The sequence below is a fragment of the Leptonychotes weddellii genome, chromosome X (genome assembly GCF_054177405.1).
Source record: "Leptonychotes weddellii isolate Sample4059 chromosome X, ASM5417740v2, whole genome shotgun sequence".
Lineage (NCBI taxonomy): Eukaryota > Metazoa > Chordata > Mammalia > Carnivora > Phocidae > Leptonychotes > Leptonychotes weddellii.
Window position 1 is genome coordinate 93,231,088 of NC_138385.1, and position 19,500 is coordinate 93,250,587.

Genomic DNA, 19,500 nt, shown 5'->3' on the forward strand with positions numbered 1-19,500 from the left:
AGATGTGAGGAGATCCATGTTCAAACAGCACCCCGTGCCAGCAGGGAGGAGAGCTTTGTGTTTCAGAACAGTCAGCCCAGGACCAAGTCCTTGTCTGCCACCTAGCTTAAGGGCATTACCTCAGTTTCCCCACCTGTAAAATGCTCATGGTAGTACCTCCCTGTCACGAGGCCTGAATGGGACCGTGCACGTACAGGGGTTCAGCACAGGACCCGGCGTGGAGTAAGGGCTCAGGAGGTAGGAGTCACCGTTGTTCTTTTCAGTCACGCAAGATGGTGGCGTGTGTGACTAGCCCTGGAGAGCGAGGTGCTGAAAACACAATATGTTTATCAGTGGCTATCTAAATGGTGTACTGCGTTTCAGAGAAGATAAGCAATTGACTTGGAAAGCATAAAGGAATAAAACACTGAATATTTTGAGCCCCCAAATGTTTCATTTTCCAAGTTGGGTTTAAGGTGAAATTTCGTTCAGTGTTTTACAGTGTTAATGCTCCTCTTTTCCTAGGGATTCCTTGCCACCGGGGAAATCGATCCCTTAAACAGAAGATTTTCCACTTCCGTCAAACCTGACGTTGTAGTACAAGGTTTGTGAGCGTGTTTCCTATTCATATTTAACTGTGTAAAGCCAATGTTATTTTTAATGCCAAAGATTCCCTAGTTTCCTATTCTGTTTAAAAAGTAAAATGTGTGCTTTAGCGTATATCAGTTCTGTGACATCCCTTCTATAACTCACTAGCTCCCAAAGGCAGCGGTACTCTTCCCAGCCACAAAGTTACTTTCTACAAAGCATTTGTTTTCTCGAATCTAAATCTTGATGGCAGTTCGGGCACAAGTGATTCACTGAGCATCATTTTTCACTGCAGTTGTTTAAAAAGTAGAACATGACCCTGGTCGAAACTCAAAACCCAAGTGAAGTTTCACTCCTTCCTTCCTTTGAGGTCTGACTTCTCTCCAGAGTCGCAGGCCCGTATTTTCACCTGCCTCCCCTCCTGTCCAGCTAGCAGCTCTTCCAGAGACGTGGAAGGCCTGGACTGCGGCTAGCTCTGCCTAGCCTGGCGATTTTACCTCTCCGTGCCTCGGGGTCGTCGTAACTGCTGCCCCCTCACCGGGTGACCTTGAGATGCGCTGCGATTGTCACGAGGAGAGCCCTCAATGCAGGTCCTCGCTCACTAAATCCCCTCTCCCTTCCCTCCTGGGGAGGGCTCCTGAGGAGCTCACGTGCCTCACAGAGCAACTTAGGCACCAGCTAATATCCGAGGAGGTTGTGTATGTGCCTTATTTCCTCTCAATTACACCATACATTTCTTTTTTCCAGAGGGGGGAGGGGAGAGCAGGGGCAGAGGGAGAGGGAGCGAGAGAAGCCTAAGCAGGCTCCATGCCCAGCACGGAGCCCGACATGGGGCTCGATCTCACGACCCTGAGATCATGACCTGAGCCGGACACTTAACCGATGGAGCCATCCAGGTGCCCTACGCCATACATTTCTTAAGGACCAGGCCTGTATTATTCTTGTAGCTTCTGTGTTGATTGACACACACCCACTCAGTAGATTAACAACAGTTATTGAACAAATGCAAGGCAGTCCTCTTTGTGGCCACGGACTGGTTCCCCTGCGCCTGCCTGGGATGCGGCAAGGGGCCCTGCGGGGCATCATCCAGTCAGTACTGTGCTCCGGGCCCTCAGGGGCACACCCGGCGGGCACAACATTTTGACCAGACAGAAATTGTGACAATTAGAATTATCCTCCCCATCTTACACGTGAGGCTTCCAGGTTAGCTCGCTCAGGGCCCCAGAGCCGGCAGCTGGAGGCGCGAACTCCGTGCTGATGTCCAAGTGGAGTGACCCAGCCTGACTCCGTCCGCAGGCGGCGCTTACCCCACACACGTGCTGCCGAGCGAGCCCTTCAATCACGAGGCCGCCTTGCCAAGCACAGGCTGGGGCCCACTGATGGGTCTTCGGCGGCAAGTGTTGTCTCAATGTAACAGAAGAGAACAGAAACGGAAGAGAAGATACAAGAAGGTCTGGCCCGGGGGCAGGAGAAGTACCGTTTCAGGAACTTGCCCGCACATGGCTGTATCACATCAGAGGCTCACAGGGGTCAGGCAAACCACTGCTCCAGAAGAGTCACCTGTACGGAGAGTGACCGCTGATCTCTGCACGGCGTTGGAAGCTTCAGAAGAGAAAGATGTGGAGGGAGGCCACCCACCCGGTCCTACATGGCTGATGTTCGCATTTGCTGCGATTGGCTTCCCCACAGGACCTTGTTGTGAAGCTCAGATATCATGGCTATGAAAACACTTTGAGAAAGTATCATGTGCTATGTAAATAAGGAGGTGGCCTTCAGGTCTCCGTGGCATTTATGTGTATTGTACATTCAGGGCCACCGGCCTATAGGTACAGTGCTGGAGCTCAGTGGGCTACCTTAACAGTAGCCTGACCACACCCCGCACCCCCAGTTCCCCGCGGGCTCTTACCACAGCCGAACACACCAGCACCCACTCTCTCTGGCCGGAATGCCCCTCCACCAGTCCCCTTCCCAGGACTCCTGCCCTCTGCCAGAGCACTGTTCTTCTCTTGAAAGCCGCATTCAAAGCAGAACTGGTACAGGAGGTGCAGGGCTCCAAGTTCCCGCTCAGGCCCCCACATCCCAGGCATGCGAGTTCCCTGCCTACCGGAGAGCCAGATGGCCAGCCGCACTTACCAAAGGTGGGGCCCAGGCCAGCCCGTTCGGGGTGCAGGGCCCGGCTCCGGGGTGGCTCTTCCCCCACCAGCCAGAGCCTGTGCTATGTTTCTGGGCCAGGCTGCACCACCAGCCACCAGCAGCCCCACTTTCCCCTCTCTCTGGGGGGAGCGACCTCCCCCGCCCTCTCCGTTGGTCGGAGCATCCCCTGCTAGCGCACACCACAGTACTGCTCTTTTCTGTTCCTTGAGAACAGGAGCTCCGGCTTCTCCTGGCATCCTCCCCCATGCAGAGCGGTTTCTGCTTCTCACCCCATGTGAAAAGAACACAAGACAGGTTTAGAATAAATGCAGACCCGCCGGGAGGCAAGACATCATTTGAGATGTGGTAATTTGGCTCAGGACCTGTTGAAGACCATTTCTAGAAGTCTCTTATCAGACTGTCTGGTACACTGAGGGCACTTAATAAAAACACAGCATGGGGGTTGGCGAGGTGAGGCCAGAGAGAACTGGGAAGAGCAGCAGGACAATTGCTGTTATTTTCAAAGCCACCCAGTGTGTGGAGAGCATGCTGATGTGTATGTCATAGGCCAGAGGAAAGATGGGTCAATAATGTATTCTCCATGTGAGGAGACAAAGGGCCACAGTCTAATGCAGATGCTACGCTCTTATTCTTATTCACAGTTACTGTTCTGGCAGAAAACAACCACATTAAGGACTTGCTGAGAAAACACGGGGTAAACGTCCAGAGTATTGCTGACATTCATCCAATCCGAGTCCAGCCAGGCCGGATTCTTAGTCACATATATGCCAAGCTTGGTAGGTTTGGGGAAACAGCTGGGTGGTTTTGGCGAGGGGGCATCTTGGTTCTAGGTTTGGGGTCTGGGGGGACAGATAGGTATAAATTGTGAAGAACTGGGCAAGGCACCAAAGCACGTGGTTCGACCTCTCTGAAGTGAAGAGGAGCTGCAGACGAACACGTTCTCATGCTCGTTCACTAGATGTCGCCCCAGCTTGGCTGCGCCCTTTGCCAGATAGGTTGTAAAACAAGGCTCCGTCTTTGAAAATTCGCAATTGGAACAGTCATTTGTGTCTTGATACGTTTCTAATTTTTATCTGTGGTCTCAGAAAATGCTCCTTTACCCGTTAAAATGGGAGGGGGAATTCTCTTTTTCTAAAATCTAACTTAGTAGGCTCGATATGAAATAAATTAGAAGTAAACATTAATAAAGTTCTATCAGTAGTTTTATTCCATATAGATGTTGAACTGGGTGCTGTCTATACATGCATGAAGAGAAGGTGGTGGGGTTTGTTTTTAATTCATCCCTGTCCCATTTTAAAGAAGGATCGATGGTAATTAGAAAAACCAAACCCTGGAATGGGTTAACATGAACATAAGCCCAGTCTTAGCCAGAGTCGCTTGGATTACATGTTACCGTACTGGCTCTCACTCTGATTTCTCTTTTGTTTTTCAAATAGGACGGAATAAGAATATGAAATTGAGTGGGCGACCGTATCGGCACATTGGCGTCCTTGGAACATCTAAGCTATATGTGATTAGGAACCAAATCTTTACTTTCACACCCCAGGTGAGCAGAGCAGGCCAGTAGCAAAGCCACATGCATCCTCTGATTAAGTTCCTTTTCTTCTTGGTGAGCTGCTGTGGATGCGGCAGAATGAGCATGCGCGTGCTCAGATAGCAATGGGTAGTGTGACACCCAGTACCTGGTACAATTCTTTACTCCCTGTAGGGGCTCAGTAGGTGTGGCTTGAAGCAGACTGAGGGTGCCATCACTTCCAGGCATGAGGAGTAGGAAAATTCACACCGCATTCCAAAATTGCTAGTTACCTGTCCCTTGACTTGCCTCCCTCATGCCCCTGGTAGCAGTAGTCCCTCACCCTTGCTTGGGCTGTCTGAAGACTGGGGAACACACAGCCTGTCTGATTTTCAGGTCCCAACCTGCTTGACGAGATCCCGAATATACCGATTATAGAACTTTTTTTCAGAGTTTTTGGTTACAAAGGAAAGTAGCCCTGTGGAACCCAAACAACTGTTTTCCATCCATTTGGCTAGCTAGAAAGATCAGCTGTGGGCTCACTTCGTCACTGTGGGCATGGCCCCCCACCAGCCGGGCACACTGTCAGCCATGGGGTCCCGGGTCAGTAGCCCCAAGTTGTTCTTTCTCACCCTAACCCATGTTGCTCGCTTGAATCTTGTGAGTTATTTCCCTGTGTAACAAATTTCATACCAGGGGCGCCTGGGTGGCTCAGTCGTTAAGCGTCTGCCTTCGGCTCAGGTCATGGTCCCGGGGTCCTGGGATCGAGTCCCACATCGGGCTCCCTGCTCGGCGGGAAGCCTGCTTCTCCCTCTTCCTCTCCCCACTGCTTGTGTTCCCTCTCTCGCTGTGTCTCTCTCTGTCAAATAAATAAAATCTTTAAAAAAACAAAAAACCAAATTTCGGACCAGAGCTGAGCGTGGACTAGTCCAGAGGCTAGGAGAACAGTTTGATTTTCATCGGCACCAGGTGGTAGTGCCTTTAGTTCGCATTAACCAGGCCATCCATCGGGTAAACACAGTCTCCACGTCTCACCTGCTCCCGGTGCCCTCCCTTCCCTCACTTGGAAATCCTCCGAGCCCAGCAGCCGTAGAATGAGTAGAATTTAAGGAGTTATTGATTTCCTTTCAGGGACAGCGGTGTTGGGCCAGGTGCTTAAACCCTCATCGGAGGAGCTATAACTAGATCTGGCCACGCACCTTTCCCTTCCATGCTAATGGAGCTGTGGCTCCTGGGCAGGCAACAGATCGATTTTTGCCTGATGGCAAGAGCCCCATGATGGGGGCGGATTACAGCCAGGATTGAGCCTCTTCTCTGGAAACAAAATGCAAGGATTAGTGCTGCCGTGAATGACAGCTGGGGTTGTGTCGAGGGAATGAAGGACAGCCTTTTACTGGGCCTGATCTGACTTGCAGTTCACCGACCAGCATCACTTCTACCTGGCCCTGGACAATGAGATGATCGTGGAGATGCTGAGGATCGAGCTGGCCTACCTGTGCACCTGCTGGCGGATGACGGGCAGACCCACGCTCACCTTCCCCATCACCCACACCATGCTCAGTAACTGCGTGAACTTGATCTGCCTGATTCATGTCCCACGCTCACCTTCCCCATCACCCACACCATGCTCAGTAACTGCGTGAACTTGATCTGCCTGATTCATGTCCCACAGTTGCTTTGGGCCCTTTTCAAAATGTTTAAAACGAGTCCCATAGACAAAGCTAAGTACTGAAGGGGGTTCTTAGCAGTTTGGTTTCTGAGCTTAGGAATCTTTCATGGTATTTTAATTAGATTGTATTGACGAAAATGTTTCTGCGCATGCCCCCAAAACCAAAAAGTATTCCCAGATTAAGTAAACTCATTTGTCTTTTTCTCCCCCACCCTTAGCAAATGATGGCTCAGACATTCATTCTGCAGTTCTTTCTACAATTAGAAAACTAGAGGATGGATATTTTGGAGGAGCCAGGTAATTTGTGATTTTTTTTTTTTTTTAAGTATCAGCGACCTTTCTTGAAAGTTTTTTGCTGCTCTTCTCCCACTTTTCATATCAATTGCTGAACAGGAGAAGCATGAAGCTTTAGACTAAAAAAGAAGTTAAATCCTACCCATTCACCCATGTGGAACTGGAATCGTCTCGAAAGCAGCTTTCTGTGGGTGTTGGTGAAGCTTTTACGGGTGCCAGGAGGCTTGGGGCATAGGTAGATGAACGTACCAAGTCTCTCTGAGGTGGCATTCTTGGATTGCATGTATGGGATGCTGTGCCTGTTTCTGGTAAAGGGCCTGGAAGAAAACACCCAGTGCCTAGGTCTGGCAGGTGCTCAGTAAACACTCCTTGAATTGACTTGAGTGTGCTGTCACCTGAAGAATAATTCACAGAACTTTATAAATTCCCTAGGTGGCCCTCAGAGCAGGGCACCTGAAGGGGCCTGCCTAGACCATTGTCCCCTCATCCTCAGTGGAGCAATACGTACTCCGGTTTGCAGGCCCACAGTACCAGATGCTCCCCGGTAGTACGGGTAAGCGCCTTGAGTGATAGGGGGCTCACCTCCTGGGAAAACTGATTCCATTTTTCTACCCTCTGTCACAAGGCAGAGGTTTTCTCGATAGCATCTATGCCCAGATCTCTCCAAATCCCCCTGGAATATGCAAGAAGGGTTCTAAGAGAACCTCACTGTACAGCCGGCCCTGAGTGAGGTGTGACCCTTCTGGGCCCTGAAGTCTTCCATTGGGTCCCGGATAGAATGCCAGTTGCTAAGTGTTTGGGCATTGAAGTCAGCCGTCCTCACATCTTCCCACACTGGGGACCCTGCTGCCACTGTAATGTTTTTTAAAACTGCGGTAAAGGGGCGCCTGGGTGGCTCAGTCGTTAAGCGTCTGCCTTCGGCTCAGGTCATGATCCCAGGGTCCTGGGATCGAGCCCCGCATCGGGCTCCCTGCTCAGCGGGAAGCCTGCTTCTCCCTCTCCCACTCCCCCTGCTTGTGTTCCCTCTCTCACTGTGTCTCTTTCTGTCAAATAAATAAAATCTTAAAAAAAAAGAAAAAGAAAACCGGTAAAATGCACATACTGTAAAATTTACCATCTTAGCCATTTTAAAGTGTACAGTTCAGGAATGTTACATACATTCACATGGTTGTGCAACCAATCTCCAGGACTCTTTTCATCTTGCAAAACTGAAATTCTTTCCCCATGAAACAACAGCGCCCCCGTTCTCCTTGCCCCAGCCCCTGGCAACCGCCGTTGTACTTTCCGTCTCTAGGTGTCTCATCTGAGTGGACTCATGCAGTACGTTTTTTTGTACCTGGCATATTTCACTTAGCCTGATGTCCTCAGAGTTGAGTCACTGTATTTCTAAGTGCTGGGAGTAGCAGCTCTGCTCACAGAGCTTACTGCGGGGTTTTGCTGCAGACATGAATGGCCCTCATTCCGAGCTTCTCCTGGGAGTGTCCGCGAGACTGTCCCCAGCATTTTGCCGTCCACATTTCCAGCGCTAGCACCATAACTGCACTTGACATGCACTTTTGTACATTTCACGTCCAGTTTGGATAAGCTACCACCTGGTGGATGGCATCACAGCCAAGAGAAAATACCATACACCCGTAATTAACTGCTTTTCAGAATAAACTCATGAATTTAATCATTGTCAAAAAGGATACTGTCTGCAGTTAATTGCTCACTTGCAGTCCATCTTGTGTTGCTTTGTGTGCATCGTCTGATTTTCACTTTGTCACGTGGTGGGCTGTATTCCTCTTTTATAGACAATGGGCTGTAGGCTCAGTAGAGCAAGGTGCACAAGATAAATAGGTGCAGGAGCTCTGTATGAACACAGAAACCAGGCTCTGATCTCCATGCCGAGCTGAACGAGGGCTTAAAAATTTCAGGAGGGTCTCCTGTTTCTAGAGTATGGCAGACGACTCAGAGAACCGTGGAAAGAAACAGGAATGTCTAGGCTCCATGGGCTACCTTTCCTATTAAGTTCTTGATAATTAAAACTGAATCTCATTTTGGCTTTTCCTTAGGCTTGAGGGTCTTTAAAAAGCTGAATTCACCCTGGATGCCGGACTTTCCCTCTGGACCCACCTGGGGTAGCTTGCTATCCTTTGTAAATTACTGCCATTCCACCTTTGACCTGACTCCTTTCAACTTCCATCAGAGAGAAACTTGCCATTGTCTTCTTTTGCACACTCCATTGTACCTCACTTCCTCCTGTCCCCAGTCTCAAGGCAAAAGAGTCCATAGAACGGGCAGGGCCCTAGAGGGAAAAAGATTTTACTTCATTAAACGAAAGGCTTTTCTTTCCGTCCCTCAGGCCATGTTTCTTGAAGTAGTCCATTTGCCCACTGAAGCTCATGCACCCACGAATTCATTTGCATCTCGTGCTTCAGTGTGCTCCTTAAACTGTTTCTCTCAGCCTTTTCAACTAAGTCCTCATCTGCTGCTGGTAGCTCCAGATCCTATTGTCTTCTGCCTCCAGAGCTACCTTTTTTTTTTTTTTTTAAAGGTTTTATTTATTTGAAAGAGAGTGAGCACGGGGAGGAGCAGAGGGAGAAGGACAAGCCGACTCTGCACTGAGCTCAGAGCCCGCCCTGGGGCTCGATCCCAGGACCCTGAGATCACGACCTGAGCTGAAATCAAAAGTCAAACGCTAAACCGACTGAGCCACCCAGGTGCCCCTGGAGCTAACATTTTAAGAAGTACACAGTGGCAGCTTTCTGTACGGTGGCCCTCCCTCACGCTCCCTGAACCTGGGACCCCGCACTGCCAAACCCAGCTTGCAGTTTTCAGTGGAACTTTTCCCAGCCTGAAAATGTAATAAGGCCACTCTGGGCACCTGCTCCGGTCTGGGGATGGCCCCCTATCACATTCCTTCTAGAAAGAACTTTGCCTTCTGAGACTGCCTCCTCTCATATACCTGTTCCTGGGTGACTATATTGCATGGTAGGTTTTGTTCTGGTCCAGTTGTTTTAGGGCAGAAGACCCCCCCAAGGCTTGGTTTGGTTCTGGTTAAAAGTGGTTTAGTCAATCTGTTTTGTAAAACTTTGGTTGGTTCTGTAAAATAGACTTCTGTTTGTGTTGGGTTTGGGAGTAAGAAATCAGCATGATTCACTTTGGCTTTTAATATGCTATGTGCTCCCACTTTATACTTGGTATTGAATTTTTGTTTTAATTTCTTGGCTGACTACTTATGTGGGGCGATCTGCAGTGACGTATTTATCAATTCTGGCAGAAGCACCATCTGGTTGAAAAGTCTCTCTCTGATTCATAGTGGAAGTTTGTCCACATGCACCTGTATCTCTAACATAGTGTCTCCTTGGCAGAGTAAAATTAGGGAGCCTTTCGGAATTTCTTACCACGTCTTTCTACACATATCTGACCTTCCTGGATCCAGACTGTGATGAGAAGTTGTTTGATGATGCCAGCGAAGGGAGCTTCAGTCCCGATTCAGATTTGGGAGGGTATTTGGAAGACACCTATAATCAAGGTACGGCTTGGAATGCCTTGGCAGGTGGTTCATTGAATTTATTTAAACCTTGGCATTGTGATAAAATTGCCCCGAGACTCAAGCACAGAAAATGATTGGTAATTAACATAACAAAAAAGAGGCTTTGGAAACTTGCATCTATTAAAATGAATAAAATGCCAGTTTAAAAATCTAAACTGCAGAAGTGGGGCTTTTTTTTAAACCAGAGGGACAAAGAGTTTCAGGAATGAGGATTCTTGACAAAATATATTCTAAAGACAGAAACACAACTGCTTGAATTTTCAAAGGAATGGTAGAGTGATCTAGGTTTGGTTGGATATGAGGGATGAAATCCATCCTATGCATATAATATTTCTCAAACTGAACAAGGTTTTGGGTTGAAGTGACTGGTTTTTACTTTTACATAGTACATGGAATTGGGGCTGGGCATTCCATAGTGCTTAGTTCACTCGTGACCAATTAAAAGATCAGATGTCCGCTGCTGGTCCTCAGGTTTTCATATGCATTCAGTTCATCTTGGTACGATGTGTATCTATCTTGACCTATATTTTCTTTTCCTAGGATGAAGAGCTTCCAAACAATAACTTTATAAACATGTACATTATCTTTGTAAATGTCTTCTTTACCCTCCAGGAGTGGGGATGCAAATATCTATATCAAAATGTTGGCTCCCACTGAATCTCCTCAGCGCCACGTGCTACACACAGTCGCTATGACACATCGAGAATATTTCTGTAGCTTGTTTTCACTGGCTCTTTCTCTTGCCTGTCCAGTTACAGAAAGCGAAGATGAACTTGACCAGTATATCAACCACCTCCTACAAAGCACATCCTTGAAGTGCTATCTGCCCCCTCTTTGTAAGAAGACAGAAGACAGCCATGTTTTCAGTGCCATCCACTCCACCCGGGATATACTTTCCGTGATGGCAAAAGCAAAGGGTTTGGAAATTCCATGTGCGTTATTAACTCTTTTTGGCCTGTTAAAATAACTTCTCAGAGTAATGCATGAGATAATTTAAAAGTCAGAGAATTCTAGAAGACAACAAAATGCAGAGGTTTCCTGCCTCCACCCTCCCCTCCCCACTGACCCAGTCCTTCTACAGAGGGGCAACCACTTTCAACTGGCATTTACATATCTCTGCTTTTCTAAAACAATGTGTGTATCTTGCCTTCTTTTGATGCGTCGACTTGATTCAGTATCTGTTGGCCTTCTCTTATGTGGATGAGGATTCAGTTGTCCTAAATCACTACTCCTCTACTTCGCTTCCCATAACCTAGTGATGTCATTGTATTAAAGCGGCGTTAAATCACTATTCGTTCTTTATATTATCGTATGTACGCAAATATTATTCTCAACTGAGCATTATAGTATACTGTGATTGTACTATCTTTATTTTTTGGTTTTTCTAAAGTTAATACTAAATTTAAAGTTAACTTTAAAAGACAGTAATACTATTAACTTTATTAAAGGTTGCTCTATCTTTTCATTTTGCTTTGCTTCCTTTCTCAACTTCCCAGGGGCCCACAGTACAAATTTCCACAAGGTCAGTCATATCCATGAGTTTGTCATTTGTACTACTTAGCTTCCACGAGTCTCCTTCTGTCCGGTTGATGGTTCTCCAGGCCCGTTGCATACCTGGCATCCTGGGACTTCTCTTTAATCTCCGTAATCTCTATTGCTTATCTCTTCAGTTGGCCTCCCTGGTTCCTGAATCTGGCATGTTCCTCTTCCTTGATTTCTTCCTCTAGTGGAACACATTCCAGAACAGTTTCGAAGGGTTAAAAAAAACAACAACTGGTACAATGGCAGAGGGGCAGGCACAGCAATGACAGCCCTCAACCTGCTCGTTTCTGAAGTTCACTGCCCCTTTTGCCTGCTTGCCTCCATGTCTGGGTTGTCAACTTTATCCTGGGATCTTCCCTCACCAGCATCCTGGAGAGTTTCTGGAGACTTCCTGTCTCCTGGGTTGGCTCTCCTATTTTCTGTGTCTCTGCTTTTCCTGTTTCTTAGCTTACTCTCTTATTTTGGTCAAGACATCCAGCAGTTTCCTGAGAAACGTGGTGGGGAGAATTGTCAAGACTTTGCGAGTCTGAAAACACCTACAAATATTCTGTATAACCATTTGAGAGTTTGGGTATAGAATTCTAGATTGAAAATGAATTTTTCATCAGGATTTTGAAAGCACTGCTTCACTGTCCTTTTGTTATCAGTGTTGCTGTTGAGAAATCTAAACCCATTCTGACGTTTGATCCTTCACAAAAACTGTTTTTCTCTTTGAAATTTTTTTAGGATCTTCTGTGCTTCCAGGTTGTGAAACTTCAGTGATGTGCCTGGATCAGGGTCTATTTTCATCCACTGTGTGGAGGCTCAGTGCACCCTTTCAACCTGGAAACTTATGTTTTTCAGTCCTGTGAAGTTTTTCTGAAAAATTTCTTGACTCATTTCCTTCCCTACATTTACTCTGTTCTCTCTTGCTGGTACTCTCGGATTCCAGTGTTGACCTCCTGGAGAAGGCTTTATAGTTTCTCTTCAGTCTTCCATTTCTCTGTCTTTTGCTCCGTTCTGAGGGCTATTGCTTCAACTTTTTGTTCCAACCCCTCAGTTGAGTTTTTGTACTTTGGCTATTATGTTTTCAATCTCTGTTCCCTGAATTGCATCCATTCTTGTTTTGTGCATGCAATTCAATTTCTTACTACTCTAAGAATATTAATAACAGGGCCTTTTGGTTTGGTTTTTACATTTTCTTTTCCCTAAATGGTTTCCAGGTCCCCCAAGTCAACATTTCCTGTTTGGGTTTTGGTCTTCCATGTTAGTCGTTCCTCAAATGCTGGCTGTTCCTTGGTTATCGGCTCACGCATGCCAGTCTCTCAGCGTGGAGGTGTGGGCCCTGGGGGATTAATGGGTATAGGCTGGGTAGATTTCCCAGAGATAGTCTACAGTCTCTTTTGTGATCTCCTTTTTGACAGGTCAGGGTCTGGTTGCATGGAGCTGTTTGGTCGCTTATTCCACCTGAGGACTGTGCCCAGTCCTTTAGACATGCCACATGCCCTGCCTCCTGCTTTTACCCCTTCAAAGTGCCCTCTAGTCTTCTGTTCAGGTGAGCAAGGCAGTTGCCGAGCTGTATGGATTGGAGGAAGGTATCTAGGGAGCTCACTGCTTCTTACGCAGCTTCTCTCCAGTCTTCCTTATTTCTGGATACCCCTTCCAGACCCCCCAGTTCTCGAGGTGTATGGGGCAGCAAGCTCCTGAACCTTCTAAGGATTCTCTGATCTAAACCTGACTGGCTGTTGGTTGTTCCCACTGCAGACTTGGGGTTTGGTTGCCTTGTGTCTGCTCAGTCCATTATCTTTCCTTCATCAGCTTTCCCGCTTCCAAAATGTCACTACTACTGTCTTCTCTCCCGCTTCTCCCTATTCTTGAGGATTTGTCTTAAAAAAAATTAGGGGCGCCTGGGTGGCTCAGTCGGTTGAGTGTGTGCCTTGGGCTCGGGTCATGATCCCGGGGTCCTGGGATTGATCCCCTGCTCAGCAGGAAGCCTGCTCCTCCTTCCCGCTCGTGCTCTCTCTTGCTACCTCTCTCTCTCTCAAATAAATAAATGAATAAAATATTTAAAAAATTTTTTTTAAATTAAAAAAATTATTTTCTGCCATGTTAGTGGGGGTTTGAGAGGAAGTAAAATTAAAATGTGTGTGTCCTTTACTAGTGTAACCTGGAGGTCTATAAGTGCCTTTTAAATATGCCTCATCTCTATTTGGAAAGCCCCCTATTTTCCTAAGGTAATATGATCTAGCCTGGAAGACACAGATGGCTTGATGAATAAGTACTGATAATGGTAGTATCCAAAGGTGGTGAAACACCAGAAGCTCCAACACAGGGCACTGGCAAAGTGAAATGCACACCGGACTCCCGGGAGCTGGATGCCTTAATTACGAGAGGGCCAGTGACCTTGCTCACATGCTCTTCCTTCCCTGGTTCTCAGTCTCCTCGGCTGAAAGACAAAGGTCGGCCTCAGTCATTTCTAAGGCTCCTTTCAGTCCTCAGATGCTATGTCATTTCCCCGGAATTCCAGGAGGGAAAAGGGAAATTCAGCCCCTTAAAGCAAGATCCGTGTCCTGCTCAGTTCTTGTTCCCAGATTTAGCACATGATGTGGCTACATGGTACGTTCTTGCTGATATTAATTAAACTAAGTAAGTAATCGTTCCTTCAGTTGGTTTGTATTGGATAAGGAGTAGCCACCAAACCTCTCAAAAGAAGTATCTTATCCTTCCTCCTCCTCAGAAGGGCTTTCTTTATTCTTTTGTTTTCCAGTTGTTCCCATGACTTTGCCAACTAAAGTTCTGAGTGCCCACCGTAAATCACTAAATCTTGTTGATTCTCCTCAGCCACTCCTAAAAAAGGTAAAGTATTTAGAATCCCTTTTTTTTTTTTAAGTGTAATGTTTTTCAATGCTGGTGTAGTCCTAAGAACTCTTTTACATGGTTGAACTTGAAAGAGCATATTTTTTGATGTCTAGGACTTTGGGGATTGGAAGTTCTGGGTTTCTTTTTTTTTTTTTTTTAAAGATTTTATTTATTTATATGACAGAGAGAGACAGCGAGAACAGGAACACAAGCAGGGGGAGTGGGAGAGGGAGAAGCAGGCTTCCCGCGGAGCAGGGAGCCCGATGCGGGGCTCGATCCCAGGACCCTGGGATCATGACCTGAGCCGAAGGCAGACGCTTAACGACTGAGCCACCCAGGCGCCCTGGAAGTTCTGGGTTTCATTGGGAACCCACACACTTAGTTGTCTGCAGTCTGCCTTGTGTCCATATCCACAATGCATCAGAATCTGTCACACTAGAGGAAATAAGCTAGCTCACTACCAGGCTGGGTAGATTGCCAGCCAGCCAAGGCTGGACCATTTGCAGAGCAGGGTACAAAATGAGAAAAAATCCCTAAGGAGAATAAAATCTCAGGGTGTTCTCCACCGGTTCCCATAATTTGTTTTCTCTAGAAGTCTCCCTTGATTTTATCGCACATGAATAGAAAGATTCAGTGTCTACTGGAGAATCTTTTAACCTAACCTCAATTTTAGGTCATTTAAAACTTACATGCTTTTTGTGTTTGTTTTGCTTTCAAAAAGATATTTTATTGCAATACAAGCTAGAGAAAGGCAGACCGGGTAGAAGCAGAAGACCGGTGTTGGGGACTGCCTGGTGTTGGGGACCACCCTTTGTGCTCTCCCAGTGGCCTCCTCCCTTCCCGTCCACTCTGGTGGGAACCACTAGCCCTGAATTCTAATACCAGGGGTTCGTTTTCACCTGTTTTTCAACTTTGCATAAATAACACTTACACATATTTTAACCTGTTCAGCCTGATCTCTTGCAAACATCGAGTAACACAATGATTCACTGATCAGGAAGAGTAAAACCTATAAATAAAAAGCTACAGGAGAGTCCCTGAAAGCCTGGAACCCAGCAGTGACAGAGTTCCAAGACCCCGTGTTACTTCCTGGTCTTCTAGGAGTTCACACGCTCAGCCCCTCTCCCCTGCTTTTTGGCTTTCATGTGGCCAGGCCCCCGAAGAGGACTCCCAGCGGCCCAGAGATGACCAGGGTGATGTGGACTGTGAGAAGCTGGTGGAGCAGCTGAAAGACTGTGCGAACCTACAGGACCAAGCGGACATTCTGTACATTCTGTATGTAATAAAGTAAGTGTATGGTCTTCGCTAGCTCGAGCTTGCTCTGTTCTCCTTGACTCTTTGTTCTAGTTTTCTTGGCCTTCCAGCAAACCAGGCCATGATTCACCCGAAGTATCCAGGATCACCACGAACAGACTTCTGTCCCCTTCTCTGCCTACTAGTGCTGGCCTCCTGGGATGAGAAGGCTGAGTGAGGCCAGGATCTCACTGCTTCCTGATGTTAGGCTTCTGTTTCAAATAGAAGGGATGCTTTGGTAAGATGGAACCCTCTTGGTTAGACTCGGAGGCACCGGGAGGGCCCCCAGAACTTGGCAGAATGTGCAGTGATTCATTTTCCTCCCTGCCAAGTGAGCTCTGCTACAAGACAATCCGGCCTGTAAGCATTCCAGGCCATACTTCTGGGGTTTTCTATCTCTTGACAGGGGCCCCAGCTGGGACACAAATCTCTCCGGACAGCATGGGGTCACAGTTCACAACCTCCTCAGCGAGCTCTACAGGAAGGCTGGCTTGTACCAGGAGTGGGGTTTGATCCGCTACATCTCTGGCCTGCTCAGGAAGAAAGTGGAGGTCCTGGCAGAGGTCAGAGCAAGCGCACTCGGGCCCTCCGTTTGTTCTTTCCAGCCCCGTGCCCTCTTTCTGTTACAAAGCTAGAGGCAAGCACCTTCTATTTGTAGAGAAAACCAGTTATCGAATACACGGATACAACAGGCCCTCCTCACTGACCTCTCACTGCTCTTGGAGGGCAAGCAAAGGAAATGAAATTCAAGTTGATTAGTCTTGTTCTTTTTTAGCTGCAGAAAAAGGTTTACCAAGAAATAAAATGAAAATGCTCTGTGGCCTGGCACCCTTAAACAGGGTGTTCTTATTTCAGCACATCTGCAGTATAGTCACGATTAACATTTTAACCCCAAGGTGCTGCAAAATCCAGAACTGCTTTCTAAGACATTAGGTTTCAGTGTTATGGTAAAGGTGATGGTGTCTGTTGGATGTGAGTAATGGGGAAACTGGCAACTTAAGACTGTAATGTGGTCATTAACCCTTAACATTGGCATCTTAGGACTCATGACAGCTCGTCTCCCTTGTGGAATAGCTGGGGGTGCAGTGTGTTTGCTATGCTGGGCGGGCACTAAATACCCTAGTGGGCCCTGCAGAGCCGGGCGCAGGCCACAGAGCTCACAGGGCCCCCGCCCTGCCTACATTGCTCAGTCTGGGGTCTATGTATGAATTTTCAAAAAAATGGCACCGTGGGTCATAAAGTTTGTCAAGGTAAATTTATGGTCTTATTGGTGGTGACACTTCCCTGTTGGTTTTGCTAAACCCCCCCCCGCCCCCGGCTATCACCGTGGCCCTCACCCTTTTCCCCATGTGAGTAGGCCTGCACGGACCTGCTGTCACACCAGAAGCAGCTCACGGTGGGCCTGCCGCCGGAACCCCGGGAGAAGACCATCTCGGCGTAAGTCTTCAGCCTGGCGGCCTTACCTGGATGCGGCACCGCGGGGCTCTGGGGGGGCATCTGTGCCATCCACCATTCACGAAGAGGGTCGTTTTGTTTTGTTTTTTAAGATTTATTTAGTTGAGGGAAGAGAGAGCACGAGCCGGGGGAGGTGGGGAGAGCAGAAGGAGAGGGACAAGCAGACTCTGCGCCGAGCAGGGACCCCGATGCAGAGCTCGATCCCACGATCCTGAGACCGTGACCTGAGCCGAAATCAAGAGTCGGGTGCTCAACCGACTGAGCCAGCCAGGCGCCCCAGGAGGAGGGTCTTTCTAAAAACACTGTCGCTCGGGAGCTTCCTACAGGAAAATAAGGCTCTTCTGGAGAGGCGAGGAGGCACCCCTCCTAGGTCACTTTCATGGTGTGTGTGTCTTGATGTTTCTTCCTAGTCCTCTGCCCCCTGAGGAGCTCACAAAACTCATCTATGAAGCCAGCGGGCAGGACATCAGCATCGCAGTCCTCACACAGGTCGGGGCTGGCGAGGGGCAGGGGTCCCGCCACCAGCAGCCACCCGCAGCCAGTCTCTGAACCGCTATCTCCACTTCTGTCTGCCTCAGGAGATTGTGGTTTACCTGGCCATGTACGTCAGGGCGCAGCCCAGCCTTTTCGTGGAGATGCTCAGACTCCGCATCGGACTGATCATTCAGGTGATGGCCACGGAGCTGGCATGGAGCCTGAACTGCTCAGGTACGAGGCACGCAGGTGGACTCTCGGGGGGCGGTTCCCACCCCTCTGACCCTGCCCCGTGGGGAGCCTGCCCAAGTATTCTGGAAGCAGGGCTTCTGAGCAGGTCCTCTTGTTCGGATGCTGAATTTCATACATCAGGGAGAATGAGGCACGAGGATCTTGTGCCCTGCTCCCGATAGCTAAGTTCCTACGGTATCTCCTTGCGGTGAGAGGTCATCCCCCATTTCCCAACACCTCCACTGGGAGCAATCGTACCCATTTAAATATGTAAGTCAGCGACGGGACACATTCCAACATTGGGAATCATCACAGTGTGAAAAATTAGGTGCGCGAGTATGTAAACCACAGCATTTAGAATCACCGAGGAGCGGCACAGTTCAGCCCTGAAACAGTAGCGAGGTCATCCTGAGCAGGGACACCTGTCACAATGGCCTTTGTCACCGCCTCCCCGAGGCCCACCTGACTCTATGTGCCACCAGCCCTGTGTCAGAGCCACTTAAAAGGTGTGTATTTGTAGGAGAAGAAGCTTCTGAAAGTCTGATGAACCTCAGCCCTTTCGACATGAAAAGCCTCCTGCACCACATTCTGAGTGGAAAAGAGTTTGGCGTCGAGAAAAGCAGTAAGTAAATGCTCTGTTCACATTGGGGGTGGCCAGAGGGGGCCGGACTGGCGGGCCTGGGGTCTCCCGGCACTGCAGTTGTGGACAGAATCCACGAGGGGCAGCTTCCGACTTGACGGGGATGGACAGTCCTAGGTTCAAGATTTCGGCTTTTTGGCCCCTGTGACCCCTCGTAGGCCTGCTGGTAGTGCCAGTGTCGTGTGTGCGTGCGCGCCCCTCTGCGCCCCGGCCCGCCACCTCCCTCCTCCCGCCGTAACTGGTGCACACGTGTGAGGAGGGGGCGACGTGCCTGGGGGGCGGGATGAAAGGGCTGTGTTTTCCAGGCTCCGGAGTGGACCCCGCCTTTGGTTTGGCTAGAAGCACTCGCGAGCAGGCCCCCGATAATGTTCGGGGGAGCAGAGTGCTCTACATGCTCACGGCACCTTCTTGCTGAGTTTGCTTCACTCCAGCTTGCTCACTCAGTTTTGATCTGTACCAGAACCTTGTTTGCTGTGCTAGGAAGTATAATCGCCCGAGTCCTGGTGGAATTCTGTTCTCAAATGCTCCCTAATTATAATTGAAGCAATTATCATTTCTCCCCTCATAATAAAGCAAAATGATTTGCAGACACATTGGCAAATTTATTTCATCAAGCCAAAGAAATGCCGTGTGGGCTGTCATTTTTATTTAATAAGAAGGACATTGGGTACTTCATATTTTTTCCCCAGAGTGCGCACCAGCCAGCAAACAAAGATGGCATCATGCAATCAGATGTGTTTTGGTCGCTTTTCTCCTTTCCTGAAGGAGTGCTTGAGATCCTTTTCCAAAAGTAATTTTCAGTTCTATTCAAATGCACAGTCCTTGAAATGTAAATTTGCAAAATAAATATTTTATGTGTTCCTGCTCATCAAAATAATATACGTGGTTTGACACACATAATTACTAAAAATTTGTTATTAGGTCTAAAGCTATAGATGCTTACAAAATTGAGAACAGAGCAATGTCACTTGAAAGCTATAAATACGTCTAATTGCAAGCAAGGCTAATTGCCGTCTTTTTACATGTAACATCATTTGTTAATTGTCTTCTGTCATTCAATTTTTATAAGTTAGGAAACTCAGTCTTAGAATTTTGATTAAATCCTGAGATATCTGAGATATTTCCAACTACTGCCCACCCTATACAGGCCCTACTGTAGCTTCTGGCTTTTCTTTTCTACCTTCCTGGTGTCCTTCCTTCCTGCTGTCCTTCAAATGTCGGTGTCTGTGGGCTCCTTAGTCATCTCCACTGTCCTAGGCAGCACCCTTCCCTCCGTGGCTTCAGTGGGGGGG

The 19,500-nt window shown here is 48.0% G+C and overlaps 1 protein-coding gene across 10 annotated transcripts in view; it reads left to right on the forward strand.

Moving 5' to 3' along the window:
- PHKA2 (phosphorylase kinase regulatory subunit alpha 2) overlaps positions 1 to 19,500 on the forward strand; it is a 78,103-nt gene that overhangs the window by 46,076 nt on the left and 12,527 nt on the right. For all 10 annotated transcript variants that reach the window (XM_081809083.1, XM_081809090.1, XM_081809088.1 and 7 more), the window contains 14 exons: positions 505 to 583; positions 3,363 to 3,497; positions 4,158 to 4,267; positions 5,650 to 5,794; positions 6,122 to 6,200; positions 9,551 to 9,714; positions 10,488 to 10,667; positions 14,024 to 14,112; positions 15,269 to 15,402; positions 15,815 to 15,971; positions 16,766 to 16,845; positions 17,274 to 17,352; positions 17,442 to 17,571; positions 18,089 to 18,190. In XM_081809083.1, coding sequence (XP_081665209.1) covers positions 505 to 583; positions 3,363 to 3,497; positions 4,158 to 4,267; positions 5,650 to 5,794; positions 6,122 to 6,200; positions 9,551 to 9,714; positions 10,488 to 10,667; positions 14,024 to 14,112; positions 15,269 to 15,402; positions 15,815 to 15,971; positions 16,766 to 16,845; positions 17,274 to 17,352; positions 17,442 to 17,571; positions 18,089 to 18,190 — 1,663 coding nt within the window. The remainder of the gene's footprint in view (positions 1 to 504; positions 584 to 3,362; positions 3,498 to 4,157; positions 4,268 to 5,649; positions 5,795 to 6,121; positions 6,201 to 9,550; positions 9,715 to 10,487; positions 10,668 to 14,023; positions 14,113 to 15,268; positions 15,403 to 15,814; positions 15,972 to 16,765; positions 16,846 to 17,273; positions 17,353 to 17,441; positions 17,572 to 18,088; positions 18,191 to 19,500) is intronic.